The sequence below is a fragment of the Taeniopygia guttata genome, chromosome 1A, assembly GCF_048771995.1.
Source record: "Taeniopygia guttata chromosome 1A, bTaeGut7.mat, whole genome shotgun sequence".
NCBI classification, from domain to species: Eukaryota; Metazoa; Chordata; class Aves; order Passeriformes; family Estrildidae; genus Taeniopygia; species Taeniopygia guttata.
In genome coordinates this window covers 22,528,945-22,546,074 of record NC_133025.1, presented here as the reverse complement: position 1 = coordinate 22,546,074, position 17,130 = coordinate 22,528,945, and the positions used below count along the sequence as shown (strand labels likewise).

At 41.2% G+C, this 17,130-nt stretch overlaps 1 protein-coding gene across 2 annotated transcripts in view; it reads right to left on the bottom strand.

The window, feature by feature from the left end:
• Positions 1-16,227, bottom strand: part of TSPAN12 (tetraspanin 12) — a 41,538-nt gene extending 25,311 nt beyond the window's left edge. The window contains exons 1-4 of one of the 2 annotated variants that reach the window (XM_030257185.4): positions 16,088-16,227; positions 15,598-15,734; positions 3,725-3,807; positions 2,977-3,112 (exon numbers count right to left, since the gene is read on the bottom strand). In XM_030257185.4, coding sequence (XP_030113045.1) covers positions 2,977-3,112; positions 3,725-3,807; positions 15,598-15,663 — 285 coding nt within the window. In that variant the 5' untranslated portion in view covers positions 15,664-15,734; positions 16,088-16,227. Of the gene's footprint in view, positions 1-2,976; positions 3,113-3,724; positions 3,808-15,597; positions 15,735-16,063 lie in introns of both variants that reach the window. The other variant, XM_030257178.4, reaches the window with a different exon arrangement.
• Positions 16,228-17,130: the final 903 nt, after the last annotated feature.

The following is a 17,130-nucleotide window of genomic DNA, read 5'->3' as shown; positions in this document are numbered from 1 at the left end:
CATCATAAAACTGGGACTCTCCCATCCTTGCACTTTTCATGCATCCAAGTCAGTGACTTCGAAGAGCTCAGATCTTCCACTTTAGGCTGGCATCACAGCTACTTCTACATGAGAATGTTGGTCAATCACACACAAAAAAATATAGAAACTCAAGGTACAAATGGACTCTTCAGACAAACTACCCTTCAGGACATATTTCTGAAGTAATTAAAATGAAATTATCATAGCTTTAAAATGCTGGTTCTACAAAAAGTCCAGAGCATGCACCTTAGAAGACAAGGTTTTACATTTTCCTACTATTAAGCTGAGCAAACGTGAGTGTGACTTATACTTATGCCCCCATGTGAAGATGGAAAGATTTCAAGCATTTAACTCCAAGACAAAATTTCAAGAACAAATGAAAATGATTATGTATTCAAATGTATTAAAACTTAACACTATGTTTATTTTATTGTCTTTACAATTTACTACATTTTCCAAAAATCCATTTCAATTAACATCAGCACTCGCAATGAGCATGCTGCCAGGAACCTGAAGACTTGTATCCAATTATCTGTGCATGCCATCATTATGGCTTTCATGTACTTCAAAAAGAAGACTAAAAGCATGATTGAAGAGGTTGTTAATGTTTTACATGAAGGTTCTTTTCTTTTAGTTCATCTGGTTGAACAAAAGCTCATTTTGTTGATCCCTCAGTTTTCTGATTAGTCTGATGAATGAAGCATTGACTTATGTCGGTGTACTTCTGTATAGTATAACATAACTGCATTCATTTAACAATCAATCAAAGACAATGACATATTTAGGAAGATACAACTTAGTTTTGCTTATCAGGTTTTTTTAGCAAGAGCAAATCTCAAGCTCCTAAAAATGAAATATTGCAGCATAAAATAATAGAAGTGTCTTGTTTTGATTTAGTTTAACTTGATTGCCTAAACACACTTCAAATTATTTATTTCCAGATAGTACTAAAGGCTATAAATTATTTCTTCTTTTCACTTGCAGTGCAAATAAACTGAAGGTCAAAACTAGTTTTAACTTCATTATCTCTTGAAGTAGTAAGGTGGGTTTTTTCAAAACTTATACTGAAAATAGCTTTTTCTTTCCCCACATACTATGTGGCAACGATCAACATAACATAGTTATTTTACCATTTAATTAATTTAATTAGTATTACAAACTACTGCCACTATAAAATAAAGAACACATTATGAAAGTAATCTCATACCCTTACAAAAAACCCTAAGGTTAGTAAGATTAGCATATTTTAATACTTTCACTATTTTGATGAAACAAAAATATGCACAAAGCCCTTTCAAGAGATGTAAGAAAGATTACTAGAGAAATAATTACATTAATCCATTACTCTTACACACATGCCCACAACTAAGTAATTGTCTTAGAACTTGTCTCCATTGATTTCAACATTGCTATGTTAAGATCTAGAAATAAAAAAAGCAGTGACTATTCTGTTACTCTCACATGCTCAGATTTAAGTGAGAGTTTTCCCCAGCAATATAGTTTTGAAAGAACAATCTTCACACTGTGTATAGGCTGAACAAAATATCCAAAAGAAGAAACAGCACTACCTCTTGCAACTGAGGAACACTTCTGTTGCAGATATTCAGCTGGAAATATCAAATAAAGCTTTCTCCAACCCTCTCAAATTAAAAAAAAAAAAAAGGATATTTTAATACAAGACCTCAGTACAGTTTTGCAACTGTTTATTCTGCAGTTAGACTACTTCTGTTACAGAAAAGCAAAGGTCCCATAAAGCTCAGCCAATTTCTTACAGCGTTTTAGAGTCATTTTGTGCAAAATCTGAGGCTGAGGTGTCACATACTTCAATCTGTACAGATTCATAAGAAAAATTCAACTGAATGCACTCTGTTAGAATCCAACACACAGTGTAGTGAAAAAACAGCAGAAGCCCAACCCTACTTGTATGGGACCCTGCATATTCCCAAGAGCTGAAGGATTCTAGCAGTCCGATTTCTCCTACTGCAACAACAGTAGTCAAGTCTGATAAACCTCATTGCTCCTGCTCTCTTTGACTTACAGAGTGCTTGGAATCTTGCTTATCCTCATGTTAAATAAAAGAGTCCAATTCTGCAAAGCGCTACAGCTACACTTTCAAGAAGCATACAGGTACATGACACTCTTGGATCTCTTGGATTTCAGTACTGCCAACAGTCTAAAAATTTTAACTCTAAACCTTTAAAATTTGTGTGAACTCCATGGGCTTTTGCTGGAGTGGCATTTTTTTTGGTTGACTGTTTCATTAATTGTCCTCAAATTCACTGACTTCCAGATGAAGAACATGGTGTTTGGCTCTCTTGACAGTCAAAGCCACATCACAGTTAAACTGTACACAAAGCCTTGTGCAGGAGAGACTACTGCATTTCAGCTGCTGTCAGCTCAGTTATATACTCTCCAAATAAAGGGAAAAGATGGGTACTTGGAACTTATTTTTAAACTTGCTTGAACCAAATGCAACTGCAAAATTCCACATCCATGTAAGAGAAGACAAAGCTTCTGAATATACTCAGAATTACCTTTCATCATCTACAAATGCTGTTACTTTACACACATAGTCAGCAGTGAAATAATGCAAAGTCTAGGTTAGGTAGCTGTTGCTCAGCTAGGAGTCAAAACAGTAGCATACAGGTTCATTTCAGAGTACTCAGACTCACGTCCCTATAATTATTAGTATTGAAGAGTTTGAGTTATTTTTCCCTTCAGCAACTCCTCTACTAAATGAAGTGAGTTTCTGCAATTGAGACACTGCTTGTCTTTCAGTCACAGCATAATGCAGTCTAGGCAATAAATTGTTTCCTACTGTGTGCTTTGCAATTACAATTCCACACCGATACCATAACTCAACAGGGTAATAAAAAATAATCACTATTTATCTAGTGCCTGTAGATTAAAACCTTTCTAACACTCCTGAAACAAAACAGAAGTTACGAAACATACCCAGACAAGGAGCAACAGATTTCTTTTCACTGTTCCACAATATCCCAGCATTCCAACTATGATGAGGAAACAGCAGACTGCAATCATAACTGGGTGGACCACAGGAAAGTAAGTCAAAATGACAGCCTCCTCCACCCTAAAAACCAATCAGAACAATAATCAAAACAAGCACAATCACAAAAAATTATACAAAAGAAAAAAAATACAGCCATTAAGAATAAAAAGGCGATTAGCAGATGCTTTCTTCCCATCAATTTACACAAAAATCTCTTCAACATGGTTTTAAAGTCAAATGCTGCATTCAGATACCAAAAATTGCATTGTCCAAAACCTCTCTGGAGTAAAGGTAATCTTCCTGCCCTACACTAGCACAGTGTGCAGCACAATGGGGCACTGTTTTATCACCAGGGCTTGTAAGCACTGCTCTAATAAAATTAATAGAATTTCTAAATCTATGGACTGAATAAATTATTCAAAACTAAATAGCAATATAATTTGATTTCATGTTGTCAACAGATTGACAACAAATTGATCCCTGTCAGAAGAGAAAGGCACATGATTCAAACCCTACCTTTCCTATTTTTCATTTCAACTGCCCAAAACTGTGGCAAAAAATGCTCCTTCCAATACAACAATGATTAGTTTAACTGAAAAATTCTCAGTTCTACAAATCCAAATTAAGAAGCTTACCACACAAAATGAACAACATCTACCCCAATCAGTAACCCACACAGACCAGAAGCTTTACCTTGTTTCTGCAGTTAAAGTGAGAACATTATTCAGGTAGTCTCTCAGCCAAGCAGAAACACCTAATATGCTGATGGACATCAACTAAAAAGAAAACATTAAGTTATTTATGTGTTTAACACAAATTACAAGATCATTCATAATTTAAGCAGAGGATCAATCATCACTAACATCTTTCATGCATTCATTTGTTTAAAGAAGATACTGTCCCCAAAACTGTACTTCTGTATCCTTAGAATTGGTTTGTTGCCCAAGTATTAGGGTGCCAGTGACAATAATCTTTTCCACCTAGTGATGCTACTACCAGCTCCTATCCTACCACTGCACAACATACTATAGAAACAGCAGGAAGGCCTTACACTGCTACAATCAGTGACTCCTCAGGGCTCACAAGTGATACACATCAGTCTGCATGAAACCATGAAGCCATGCCCAGGTACACAGCTAGAGAAGAAAAATCTGATACAACAGTCCTGATACACTGACACTCAAGAGAGGAGATTTAACTTTGGGTTAATAAAGCATTTGGGTATCTAACATGTCACGCACTTCAGAGGCATAAAGCCACTACACTTTCATGAGAACTGCTTCCACAGCAAGTAAATCCCCAAGACTGAGCCAGAATTCCCCACCTAGAATTGCCACCACCTCAGCAGACAAGGATTTCTGTCACCTGATGCCACACTTCATCACACCTGGAACTTACAGGAGAAGCTCTGCCCTCTGATTTTCTTGAGAAGCCAATCCTGAACAACACATTCACCTGCCACACTGTGACAGCACCAGCTCTGCAGGTGCTGCAGCAGAGGTACTGCTAGAGGACAAGGCACTCCTCACTCATTTTCATGGGGGTACCTAGGCTGAACCACAGAAGACATAGGACCTCAGAAGCACCACTGTTTTGCTGAGGGAAGGAGTCCTAAGCATGCTGACTTTCCTGAATACTACTGTTTTCATGAACTGATGGGAGTATGACAGGACACCTGTTGTCCTCAACATCCACCTTTTCACATGCCCTCAGTATTTCCCTGAAGGTGTTTTGAAGAACAAGTTAAATGGTTCAAACCTAACAAGAGAAGTCACTCTGTGTCCTTACTGGCTCCTTAGCCTGCAGCATGCCCACAGCAAACTACTTCTGTCTTTAAGATTTCACAGAAGTCCCAGCAGTTATCCCAGAGCCTCTTCCTGCTTTTCAGATCTGATGCACAAAGTACAGGCACTGCCCTGGTTCTGAGTGCTGCCAGCAGGAGCTGGGTGCTTGACATGCTGCAAGCATACTCCTGGAAGCTAGTGCATGCTACATGTCTACTATATTCACTCATGTTCTTTATACTCTGTGAGATCTGTTTTGGCTGGTGAAATAGTAATATAAAGAACATTTTCTATTGTCTTATTTGCAGGAAGCTGCAGGAACAAGGAAAACAAGATGACAGGAATCTCCTCCTAAATAAACTCCTCCCACCTATTGCCTAAGAAAGCACGAGGCAAACATACCACACAAGCAGTCAAAAACAGGAGAGAGGTAAAGCAGACTACAAGCAGCCAGCCTTTCTTGTTCTCAAAAGGCAATACAAAACCTTTTTAATACTCCACATCTCCCTGAAAGGCCTGTTGATACACACAAAAAAGCATTAGCTCACAGATCCACTCTGTTTCTGGTAAAATATTTAAGATATATTTAAGATATTTAAGATGTAACCCGATTTGGTTACTTCATTTTACAACAGCGGTGTTGGGAAGTGAGAAGTCCATCAAAACACTGCTCAGAAAATTGCAGTAAAAGCCAGATGGTCCTGCTAGGAAAGCAGTACTAGAAAAATGATCGCTTTCTAAATAATATTGTTCCTCACACACCAGACTGGTGGACTGCCTGCTCCTTGCTGTCCATTAGGCACTCCCAGGCTGCACCAATTTTCTTTCAGCCGACAGCATGCGGCAACATATTGTACACAGCAGTGAGAGGTGGTGGATTTCGAGGAAGGCTAAACTGCTCTTTCAGCAGAGATAAAATTTGTCTGCATACTGAAGCATGCAGGTTATTAACAGATAACAGGGAGATCACAGAGCAAACATGTAAAAGCCATAGGGGACAGAAAGGACTTTCTGAGCAGAGTCCTGTTACTAAGAGAATCATTCAGTTTGCTAGAAGAAAAGCACTTGCATGCAAAGGCAAATCAGGAAGGACAAGAACTTTCATTTCTGTTCTGTCTGCCTAAATTGAGTTTTTTCTACCCAGATATGTATTTTTGCCCACATAAAATCCATGGAAAATCTAGGCAGATACCTCACTAAGCTAAGGCCAACACATGGCCATGTGACTTCTACAGTAATGCTCAATGATCACATCAGAAAATGTGACTCCCTCTTCATTTATGAACAACAACTGGAAGAAAAGGACTGCTTCCTTCAACCTAGGAAATTAACCTTCACTAATAATGTAACTACATGAACACTGTTTCAGTTCATAAGAACAAACTCTCCATAAAAGGCCTCTTGCATCATTCAGAAACATTAGCCATTTAGGTTCTTCCTGGCTATTCTCTTTTAGTATGAATAACTATTGTTTCTTGCGGATGCAAATTACATGCAAGAACATTCCACCTATAAAGCCTGTGAAAGCCAGGCTACCACTCAACCACTGACCTACCCTGTGCCTGGCATGTTTTCACCACCATTAACTGCTTCAGGTGTTACTGACTTCTGCAACTCTTAAAATGCACAAGAGCTAGGTCAGCATGATTCTGAAAAAAAGTGCAAGCATATTGCCTGAACTTGCTGCTAAACAAGGTTACACAGATTACCTGTGCAACATTCTCCTGCCAATCAAATTCCTAGTGAGGAACCTTTGGGCACCGTATTTTCAAGAAAGTCCATAAATTCTTACTCTGAATGACCTGAAAGCCAGAGCGCTGTGACACACTTCATTCACAGGCATGAAAGTCACTAACAGTGTCCAGCTGGGGTGGCAGAAAGGCATGGGGCAGAAAGTGAAGGCAAATACTCAAGAGGGTCCACTTGAAATAAAGAGGCCTGTAAAAGAGCAAACTGATAACTCAAAATAGCAATTCAGAAGTAAGTTCATTACAAAAGGTGTATTTCACAGCACATAAGCCAGAAAATGCTTGGTATCTCTTCACTAACAGAAGGAAATGATGGGGGAAAAGTTGCATCCCCTCTGATCAGCAGAAGTGAGCCTCAGGGCAGCAACACCCTGACTGATAAATATGTCTCTGCAACACCAGACTATTCTGCATAATGACTGATGTTTATTTTAGTGACAAAAAATTATCAAGTACTAGCTCCCATCCACCAATCCACTTGCACACCTGCTCCATAGCCACAAGGGAATCACAGCAAGAACACAACACACGTGTCTGGCCTCCACAGCCTCCTGCTGACTCAAAGTGCAGATGTGCTGCCCTGTAAAAGCACTAAACATCCTCAAGTGCCAGATGACCTCAAGCAAGCTCCAGGCATCCACCACTTCACACTACCTAAAGCACATGCAGATCTTCAGCCAGCAGCATAAGAAGTCCATCAACCAGCAGTACAATTGAGTCCAGACACTCAGCAGCCTCCCCAAAAACCTTGGTGTACATCCAAACCCACCAGCAAGTATCAGCAGGCACATCACTGCAATTCACTGCCAAGTGATTTTCAAGAAGTCATGGGCAAGAGCAAGGTCCTGATTACAGCTATTGTTGGTTCATTGGAAAGATGATAAAACAGTGGCCCCAAAAAATTGGCAGTCCCCACTTCAATCACTGCTTTGAAACTGATTTATATGTATAATACAGTTAAAATCTGTATCAAGCAATCGGATGAAAGAACACAAGTTTATGACAAAACTTCTAAGATAATTTTCACATTAGCAGTAACATAATTTCCCCCAAAAGTTCTCATTCAAGCTTCTCTGATGACAGGCAGTCTGTGGTGCTGTAAATATGATATGCTAGTATGCAGTAAAATATGTTTATTTGTTGCAGCTGGCTGCAAAAGTCACTATGGGTTTAATTCTGAACTGTCACAGTATGTTGTATAGCCAACAACATGACACTGAGGAGTTCACAATGATGCCTACTGTAATGCTCTATTTTAAATATATTTTCACACTGATTGAACTTGGGTAATAAAATCTATTTTTATATATGAGAAATATGCACACAATAATATATTGAATTTTCAAATTAATTTCTAATGTAAAGTTTTTTTAAGTTACTAAAGTTTTCTCAGACAACTGAATTAAAATATCCAACAACAAAACTTCAGCTATCAGGAGTGATCATTTCCAAGCAGAGTTTAAATTGTCTTGGTAACTGTCTTACATAAATTAGACATCAACATTAAAACCATCTGCAATTCATTAAATATATCTTTTAAGCCATTATTTTGAAATTTATACTCCCAGTGTCTCTCAGGCCATGCCTAAACTGGAAAATAAATCTGTATTTCCGATTAATAAACAAACATGGATTTCTGTCTTTAAGGTAGTAAGTCTAATTGATCTTGCTATATCCACACCTGTGTTCACACTCTCATTTTTTTTAATTTGAACAGTCTAACACATTCATTTTACTTTTCCTCAAATTTGAGAATATTTTCTAAATATTAAATTGGAGGAAAGATTAAAAGTATTTTCCATACCAAAAATCAGATGGGGTAAACATCTTCAGGCCATGCTCTGATATCCATAATGAAACACTGACTAACAGCCCTACAGAGCAACCTGCTTTACATGAAAAGGTTTCTGGCCACAACGAAATTACTTCCAAGATATGAAAACATTCATCAGAATATGTCCCATAATTTTAGTTAAAAACAAACAAACAAACAAAAACAACAAAAAAAGCCCACAACAAACAAACAAACTTTGTGAAACTCTTTCTGTTAAAACTGATACAGGTAATCTGAGCTATGACTTACCCTTACCAAGGGACAGAGGGGATACCTCACTCTAAGGTCATGAGCACATTGTAATGCTTTTACAGGATTTTTCACTATTAGGTTCAATATTCAGATCACTGAACAAACACAGAAAACTCAGATCCATGGATAAACAGACAGCTACATTTTTTGGGACAGAGGGACATTAGGGTGGAGGGGGGGGGACAAGAGGCCTTGTTTTTCTGTATTACCTGGCAAAACCACTTAAATGTTTAGAGAAAGAAGAAATGCCTAGAAAAAAGGGAAATCCCCTATTTCCTAAAAAAACACCTTTTATTCTATAGATATTCCAACATTTTGTTTTAGCTAAGCTTCCTACAAGGTTATGCCTTGGTCCCCTCCCACATCAGTAAACAGCTGAAGCATGTTCGTATTTGCACTTTGAATCTGGGTTTGCTTGCACAGCTGCAACAGTAAGTTAGCAACCTGCTCCACATTTGGCACAGTCTGGAACTCGCACAGTTTGCAGCAAGGCAACTGCTGGAGCACTTACATGCTGCTAAGAGGTCACCCTCCCAGGGAACATGAGCCAGTTTTTCAGCAGGTGGCTGTTCAAGGCATCCAGAGGAAGCACAGTAGAAAGAGCAAGAGCCCAAGCTTGCAAACAAATCTGAGGCACAGTTCTACTGTGTGTCAGACCCACGTCAACCTCTGGGCTGTGCAGCACAAGGGTACATTAAAAGCAAAGAATGATAAAGAAGTGCATATTCAACCACCCTCTCTATGACTACACTGGCACTGCATTTCTTGTTAGGATATGACTTGTGCCACTTTTCCCTCAAAAGTAACCATCTCACTATCAAGACATCTTTGGCTTTGGGGAGGAAGAGACATGTGCTGCTCATCACAGGCAACCCAGAGCAATGCTCACAGCTCAAGTATCCCAATCCATATCACAATCCACATATCACCATCAAAATGTTATGCCTTCACATATACACAACATACTCTTAATTTTTTTTTTTTTACTAATTTTCTTTTCTTCACAGACAGTAGTCACTCTCAGAGATGCAGGCAAATTATTTTACAACTCATCATATATATATGTATACACACACACATACTTAAAAAGAGCATGTGTTTTCCATGATCCACTGGACTACACGTTAGCTGTTAGTGGGTTTATACCTAACTTTCCTATTTTACACATGAATACCCATGAGCACATGATTAAAATGAACCTGCGTTTTTATTTAAATCACGTATTCCTATAAAAATGCACATAATTAAACTGTCCCCTACACCTTGTGAAATAGCTACAAGATATTTAAAAAATTGTTATTATTCCTATGAACCTTGTCTAGAGCCTAGCACAGACTCAAGATGACAGAGAATCTTCAGGGTACAGGAGCGTACTGGGCCCAGGGTACTGGAGATTCATGAATAATTGGATAGTTACCTTCTACAAAAGGAGATATGAATTTAAAGAAGGAAAAATATACAAGTACCTACATGCCAGATGGACCCTTCCAGTTTGCTCCAGATTGTAGTTTACCAGTATAAGCACATAGCATGAAATTTTTCCTTCCCCCTGAGCTATAGGCTCAAATCTTGTCAGCACAGGTTTATAATTCATCCTCTATGTTGATGCAATGAGTTCCACAGACTTAATTGTGAGTATTACCAAAAAAGTGTCTGTGTTTCACTTATTTATGAATTAAAAAGCATATTAATGCAATTTCTAACATTTGGGTTTGTTTTTTTCCTTTCCATTAGCACATTAAGCCACTCTTTTTCAGGACAGTTTTCCAGAAACTCATCCAGAAATTCACAGCTGATATGCCACACAGGGTATGCCGTATCACCTACAAAAATACTTGGAATAAAATATATAGAGGTAGACACAAAGTTGACTTATGGCTGAACTCTACTTTGTTAGGACAGAGTCTAGTAATGTAACAATATTGTATAAATATTACAGCCTAAAGACACCAAAAAGAGATTTCTCAAATATTAGAATTAAAAATAGTTCAGGTCCTTTAAAACTACTCCTATAGCTTCCCCTGTTGAAAGCATTCCTTTAAAGAGACAGCATATTCCCACAGAAGCCACAGTTATTTTCTTTATACAAAGAATGCTAAGAAAAGCAGATTTTAATTCCACATGTCTAAACTGCAGTCTCTAAAATCAGAGGATATTAGCCTAAAACACAATTTACTGTGCTACAGGTACCTGGCCAGGCAGTGTTCATTTCAATGGGTATTATTTGCCACTTAAACTTAAAACATTGACCCAAACTTTTCATTCCAAGTTCAACAAGAGTGGAAGTCAAAATGCAGGAAAAACAATCTCTATGCAGAATCTGGCTCCACAGAAGGGAGGATAGACAGATTTCTTTCTCATGTCACAACAGACTTGAAAAATAAAGCAAAAAAATTACAAAATTCAACACATACATTTGAAGCTGGAGGAAACAGGAAATAAAATATCACTGCTTCCAACAAACCTTAGTGTCTTAGGGTGACGTTATGGTGTTTGTATCTCCAATTGTGTTCTGTTTATGTTTGATATTATGTTCTGTGCTTTCAGAACTGACTCTGAAAGTGAAGGTTTGTTTTGCCTTGTTATCATCTGGTTCACCTCCCTCCATGGTGCGCTGTCTAGAAAAGACTAGTGCTGGCTGGCTTGCTTGCTTTGCTTGCTTCTGCTTTTGCCTTTGCTTCCTAGTTAGTTTAGCTAAGCAGTCCAATTCTTTCCCTGGACTGTTGCTTTTTCCTTTCCTCTTCCTGAACACCATCCAGCCTGCTACGGACTGGGATCTGGGAGACACAAGGAACACCGAGATCCTGCATTTTGTGATCTGCAGCAGCCATCCCCAGTGCTGGAGAGCAATCCCCAGCGTCCAGACCCGGGCGACCACTCCCAGGAAAGACCTTCTGGATTTGTTCATCTCTTCAGAGTGGCGAAAGAGTTTTGCTGTCATCTGGTGTTGTTAATTTTTTTGGCGCTGGGGAGTGCTTTGTTCGTTTAATAAACAGGTTCTTTTCCACTTCTCTCAGAGAAAATTTTTTCCCGAACCAGGTGGGTGGGGAGGGGCTGTGGGGGTTTGTTTTCTGGGGGCTCCTTCCAGAGGGTTTTCCCCAAATTTGCCCTAAACTAGGACACTTAGTTATTTCCTAGAACAACACTCATGTTCACTTGCACTGAGTTCTCAATTAGTACAAATAGGCAAAACTAGATTTAAGTGTACAAAGTACTTAGCTCGAAACATGCTCCAGTTTCATTTTACGTGATTTTTTTTTTACTTTATTCACAAACACAAGCTCAAGATAGATGCAAACAATTTCCACTACCTGCCAGAAGCATTTATTGGCTGCAATCACACAAGTGAAATTAAATGGTACTGCTGAAGGAAATCTTAAACACTGTTCAACAGAAACAGCGTACCCCTAGGTAAAAAAAGCTCACGAGGTGAAAGAAAAGTGGCACCATCACTGTCTTGGCTCAAACATCCACTGACACTATTAATCATCAGATAAGAGATCCTTACCACCTGCGACACAGTCAACTGCAACTTACAACCTTGATTTGTCCACAGCACTACAGTACAGTCATCCTCAATTACAAGAGACACAACAGCAGCTGCTCCTGCCTCACATGCTCACCAGGAAAAAAAAGCTTTTAGTTTTCTCAAGACAAAAAGTCCGTACAGACTTTTTCATGCACTCTTCCTGCCACATTACACTTTGCTTTTCTTCCAAAAATTTGAGAAAATCAATAAAATTATTGTGCTGCTTTTAGTTGCATTTACTATCACTATCTAGTTCATCTATTTCAACTATTAATAACTTTTTTAAAGAACATACCTGGCTAAGCTGCAAAGGAAAGTAGAACAAACCTTTACATCTCAAAATTATTGCTTTGCTTAATCCCCTACTACTGTAAGGAGACAGGAGGCTGAATTTTCCCTGTATTCAGCACCATTTGCCAGTTCCTGTTCTAGCACAACTCACGGGGGATACTTGCACTCCAGTATCTCCTGTGATATGCCTGTGCCACGATTACAGGCTGACCATGTTCTCTGACTGAAGGTCTGCCTAGTATAAATGCTTGCAAAGGTGGTTTGACTAGGAAAATAACCACAGGAAAATACAGAACAGTGGCAGCACTGCAAAGTGTGGCAAAGAGGGATTCTGTGAGGACAAATTATACAGTGCCCAAAATCAATGAGGATACTCATGTTACACCCAGGACTGCTACTGAGCTGGGACAGCATCAGGAGCTTGCCAATCCAGTAAAGCCCCGACCAGAAGGATAAACGTTGATGTCTCATAAACCGCAAAAAATATATTTGTAAAGCTATCAAAACTAAATTTCTCCAAGTCCCAACACACACACTATCTAGATATAACAAAAAACAGTACTGTCCCTAAGAATAGAAAAATAGGAAGCAGTAGGAACACATCTTCCCTCAAGAACCACTAAGGCTGCTTAGCTAAGCACTAAGTCTTGACCACAAAACACCAAATCATGCCTTTTTGTAGGTCTTCTCTTTAATTAGGCTGTCCAGAATTCAATATACTGGAAACAGTAGTGTTACAGAACATAGAATCAAGTTGGATCCCTCAGTCGCTAAGAAGTGACACCCATTTATATATATATATATCTGAGGATTGCAGAAGAATGAAACCGAATGTTAACTGCAGGATTTAGTCTGAAGGATAGTCCTTGTCCAGGGCACTGTCAAAAAAAACACAGCAAAAAAAAAAAAAAAAAAAAAAAAAAAAAAAAAAAAAAGAGAAGACTTAGGATGTCCTGAAACTGCAACTTCCACTGCTATGAAAGAGACATCCTGCAGTCAGATGCATGCTTCAGTTGACCATGAAAAAAGCTTCCAGAGGTGTATCATCAGCACCAGTCACTTAACCCGGAACAGTTAGAGCACTGATGATGAATTTATTACTATCTTGTAAGAAGAAAGGCTTTCTGCATGTTGCAGGTCCTGAAGTACCAATCCACTCAATTCCACAAAACCAGTGTTTTTCTGGAGCAGTAAAGGCAGTATATTTACTGTCATTATAAAACATTATAAAACATGATGAACCACTATAACAGAGCCTTGGCCTTTCAGCTGATTGCTTATGGATTATTTATAGCTCAGCAGACTTTAGGTCAAAAGCGACAGAGAGCATTGTAACAACACTTCCTGCCTGCCTCCCTCTCATGCACACACAGGTACCTCACAGTCCATCAGCTGAGCTCAGTAAAAAAAGTTTCTTTTCTAACAGAGCATACAGCTGTACATTTACAAGCAATACTATGGAGAATCTACAAGGACAGCAGCAGAGTGACTGACAGAAGTTTTCTCACTCCTCTGCTTCCGTAGGCACCGCAACCAACCAAAGAATGCCGACAGTGGTGTTATGCAGCAACCATCTGCACCTTCAGTTTCTCAGCAGTATTAATGATCAGACTAGCCATTTGTGTAATCCTAAGGAGCTTCATGTGTACTAGTCTATCCTCATCAAGCTGACAGTGACAAATGCTGAAGTCCCATCACACATACTGGGACAGCTGCACACAGGACACACTTTGAAGCTTACTTCAGATGTTCTCTTCTAAGAGCTTGAGAGTCAGACCTTACCAGACAGTGACTGGTACCACTGACTCCTGCACAGTTTTATTCAGGCTTCAAAGGCTTCATGACCCCAGCCTGAACAAAGCAATCCTTTTTGCACAAAAACTACCATTCTGCTCCACATGCTGTTTCTCTTTCATTCATATTCTGATTTTTCAGTCATCATGGGACTTCATCTCAATTCCAAAGCCCCTACCATGGCCAGAGACACCTTTCACTAGAAGAGGTTACTCAGACCTTGAACACTTTCAGGGAAATTTTTGCCTAGACAAAATTTCTCTAGGCAACCTGTTTCAGTGACTCACTGGTACCACAATAAGAATTTCTTCCTTTATGTCATGTAAACCTACTCTCTTTCAGTCTGAAGCCATTCCCCCTTGTCCTGTCACTATATGCTTTAGTAAATAGCTCTTCTCCATCTTCCTTGTAGGCTCCCTTCAGGTACTGGAAGGACACAGACAGATCACCTCAAAGCTTTCTCTCTTCCAGGCTGAAAAATCCCAGTCCTCTCTGCCTTGCCTTGCAGAAGAGCTGCTCCAGCCCTCTAACAATCTTGGTGGCCCTCCTCAGGACCCACACCAGCAGATCAATGTCCTTTTTGTGTTGGGGATCCCAGAGCTGGATGCAGGTAGAAAAAAAAACAGATATAAACTAAGTTTAGTCCCATCCCTGCATCATTCAAGTCTAGAGCACCTCAGGAGCCAGCCCTTATGAACCAGGTGCGAGCCTCAGGTGTGCGATGTCATTCCATTTGCATCCCTTACCATGCACAAATCTCATCTATTCAGGTGGAAGAGATTTCATTTGCTGCAAATGAGTGAGGACTCTGAAAATATCCATACTGCTGTTTCTTCAAAGCTCCAAGAGCTTAAGGAACAAGAGCTGATCACACCCACTTGTGTTGAGAGTGAGAAACCTGCTGCTATAAATACAGCTTTGACTGAAATCCTCAAAACAAAAGGCCTTGCCTGCCACTTAGGATCCGTCCAGTGAATGCACAAAAAAAGACTCTGGGCAGACCATTCAAATACCTGCAAGAGCTTGGAGTTCATCTTAGGTCATAGGATGCTCTGAAACTCACGTAGTCAGGAAGCCACCCGTGAATATTCCCTTCTTCACATATTACAGGTACACCGATTCCCACAAGTAACTCTAATTCAATTTCACTTCCCACCAGTTTCCAAAGGCATTTTTTGCCCCAGTAAAATGTACTCCCTTTCGGGAGCTGCCTGGCATGGGGCCAAGGGCACCAGGGCAGCACCTGCGGGGCCCAGCGCGGCCAGCCCGCGGCCGTGCCCGCCCCGGCCTCCGGCCGGCACCTGCCCGCACCCGGCCCGCCGCGCCGCACTCACCCAGAAGAGCAGGTTGAGGGCGTAGAGCAGGCAGCGCAGGCACTTCACCGAGTCCTCCCTGGCCATGGCGATTCCCCGCGGGACACAGCCCCATCCTCTCACCACATCCTCCCGCCCGAGGCCGGGCCGCCGGCGCCCTGCAGGGCAAGAGGGCGAGAGGGGTGGGCGAGTCCGCCTTGCAGAGGGAGCAGCGCGCAGGTGGAGGCGGCGGAGCCGCGCCGAGCCCGGACCGGCCGCGCCCCGCGGAGACCCCGGCAGCCACCCTTCCCCTGCCGCCCCGCCCGGAGACAGCCAGGGCGAGCTGTTCTCATAAAAATAATAAATGAAAGGGCAGGGAGAAGCCGCGGGCTATTCCAGCGGCGCTGCGGCAGCGGAGGCACGGCCCAGGGACGCCAGCTCCCGCTCGGCTCAGGATGGACGCGCTGCCCGGGGGAGGCAGGGCGGCCGTGGGACAGCGGCCACTTACCGCCCGGACTCCTCCCGCACTCACTTGCTCCGGCGAGGACTCATGGAGCCGGGACGCGGCGGCGCAGCACGGAGCCGTGGCACCCATGCCCTGCGGCGGGCGCGGGTGAAGGTCCGGTCCCGGCAAGGTCCGGCCCGGCCCGGCCCCGCCGCTGCCCCGCCCGCAGCGCTCCGCCAGCCCGCGCCGCCGCGCATGCGCCGCCGCCCGCCCGGTCCTAGCGCCGCCGTCAGCGCGGACCCGGAGGTAACAGCCCCCGGCGGGGAGCGGGGATGTGTGGGGCTGTGCCCCCGGCGGGGATGTTTCACAGGCATCTCACAAAGTTCCAGAAATTAAACTCTGCCAACATCAAACCTGAATCTGGTCATTTACAGCCCAGCATCCGCTCCCTCTGCTAAACAGCAAATTTAAGAAAACCAACCCTATTGGAGAGATATTCTAGAAATGGTAAAAATCTGGTAGTTATTATTTAATAATAATAAAAAGGGTAGATGTAATTTAGGAAATTGATAGTTATTATTTAGCAAAAATGGCCATTGACTTGTCCCATAATGTGCATGGAACTTACAGGTGACTCAGCTGAGGTGAAAAAAGTTATCTTTCTCAAATCCATCAGTGTGTGTATGCATCTGGTGATCAGGGTAGGAATTATGTAGAATCACAGGATGGGTTGGGACCTTACAGCTCATCTAGTTCCAACCCGCTAAAAGGTGTTCTGGTCCTCTGCAGCAAACACCTTTCACCGGGTTGCTCAGAGCTCCATCCGGCCCAGCCTTGAACACCTTCAGGGATGGGACATCCACAGCTTCTCTGGGCAACCCCTTCCAGTGCTTCACCACCTTCACAGTAATGAATTTATTCCCCAATATCCACTCTAAATATACTCTATTTAATTGTTACTGATGTCTGTATTGTTACAATGTGTGTATATCTATACATACATATATTTAAAACTCAGAGTTACAAGCACATTAGTAAAAATTTTCCATTAATACATATAAAGATGTTGCAGTGCCGCCATCACAAAAATTAGAAGAAAATATACTGAAAAATATTTCTTAACTAGAACA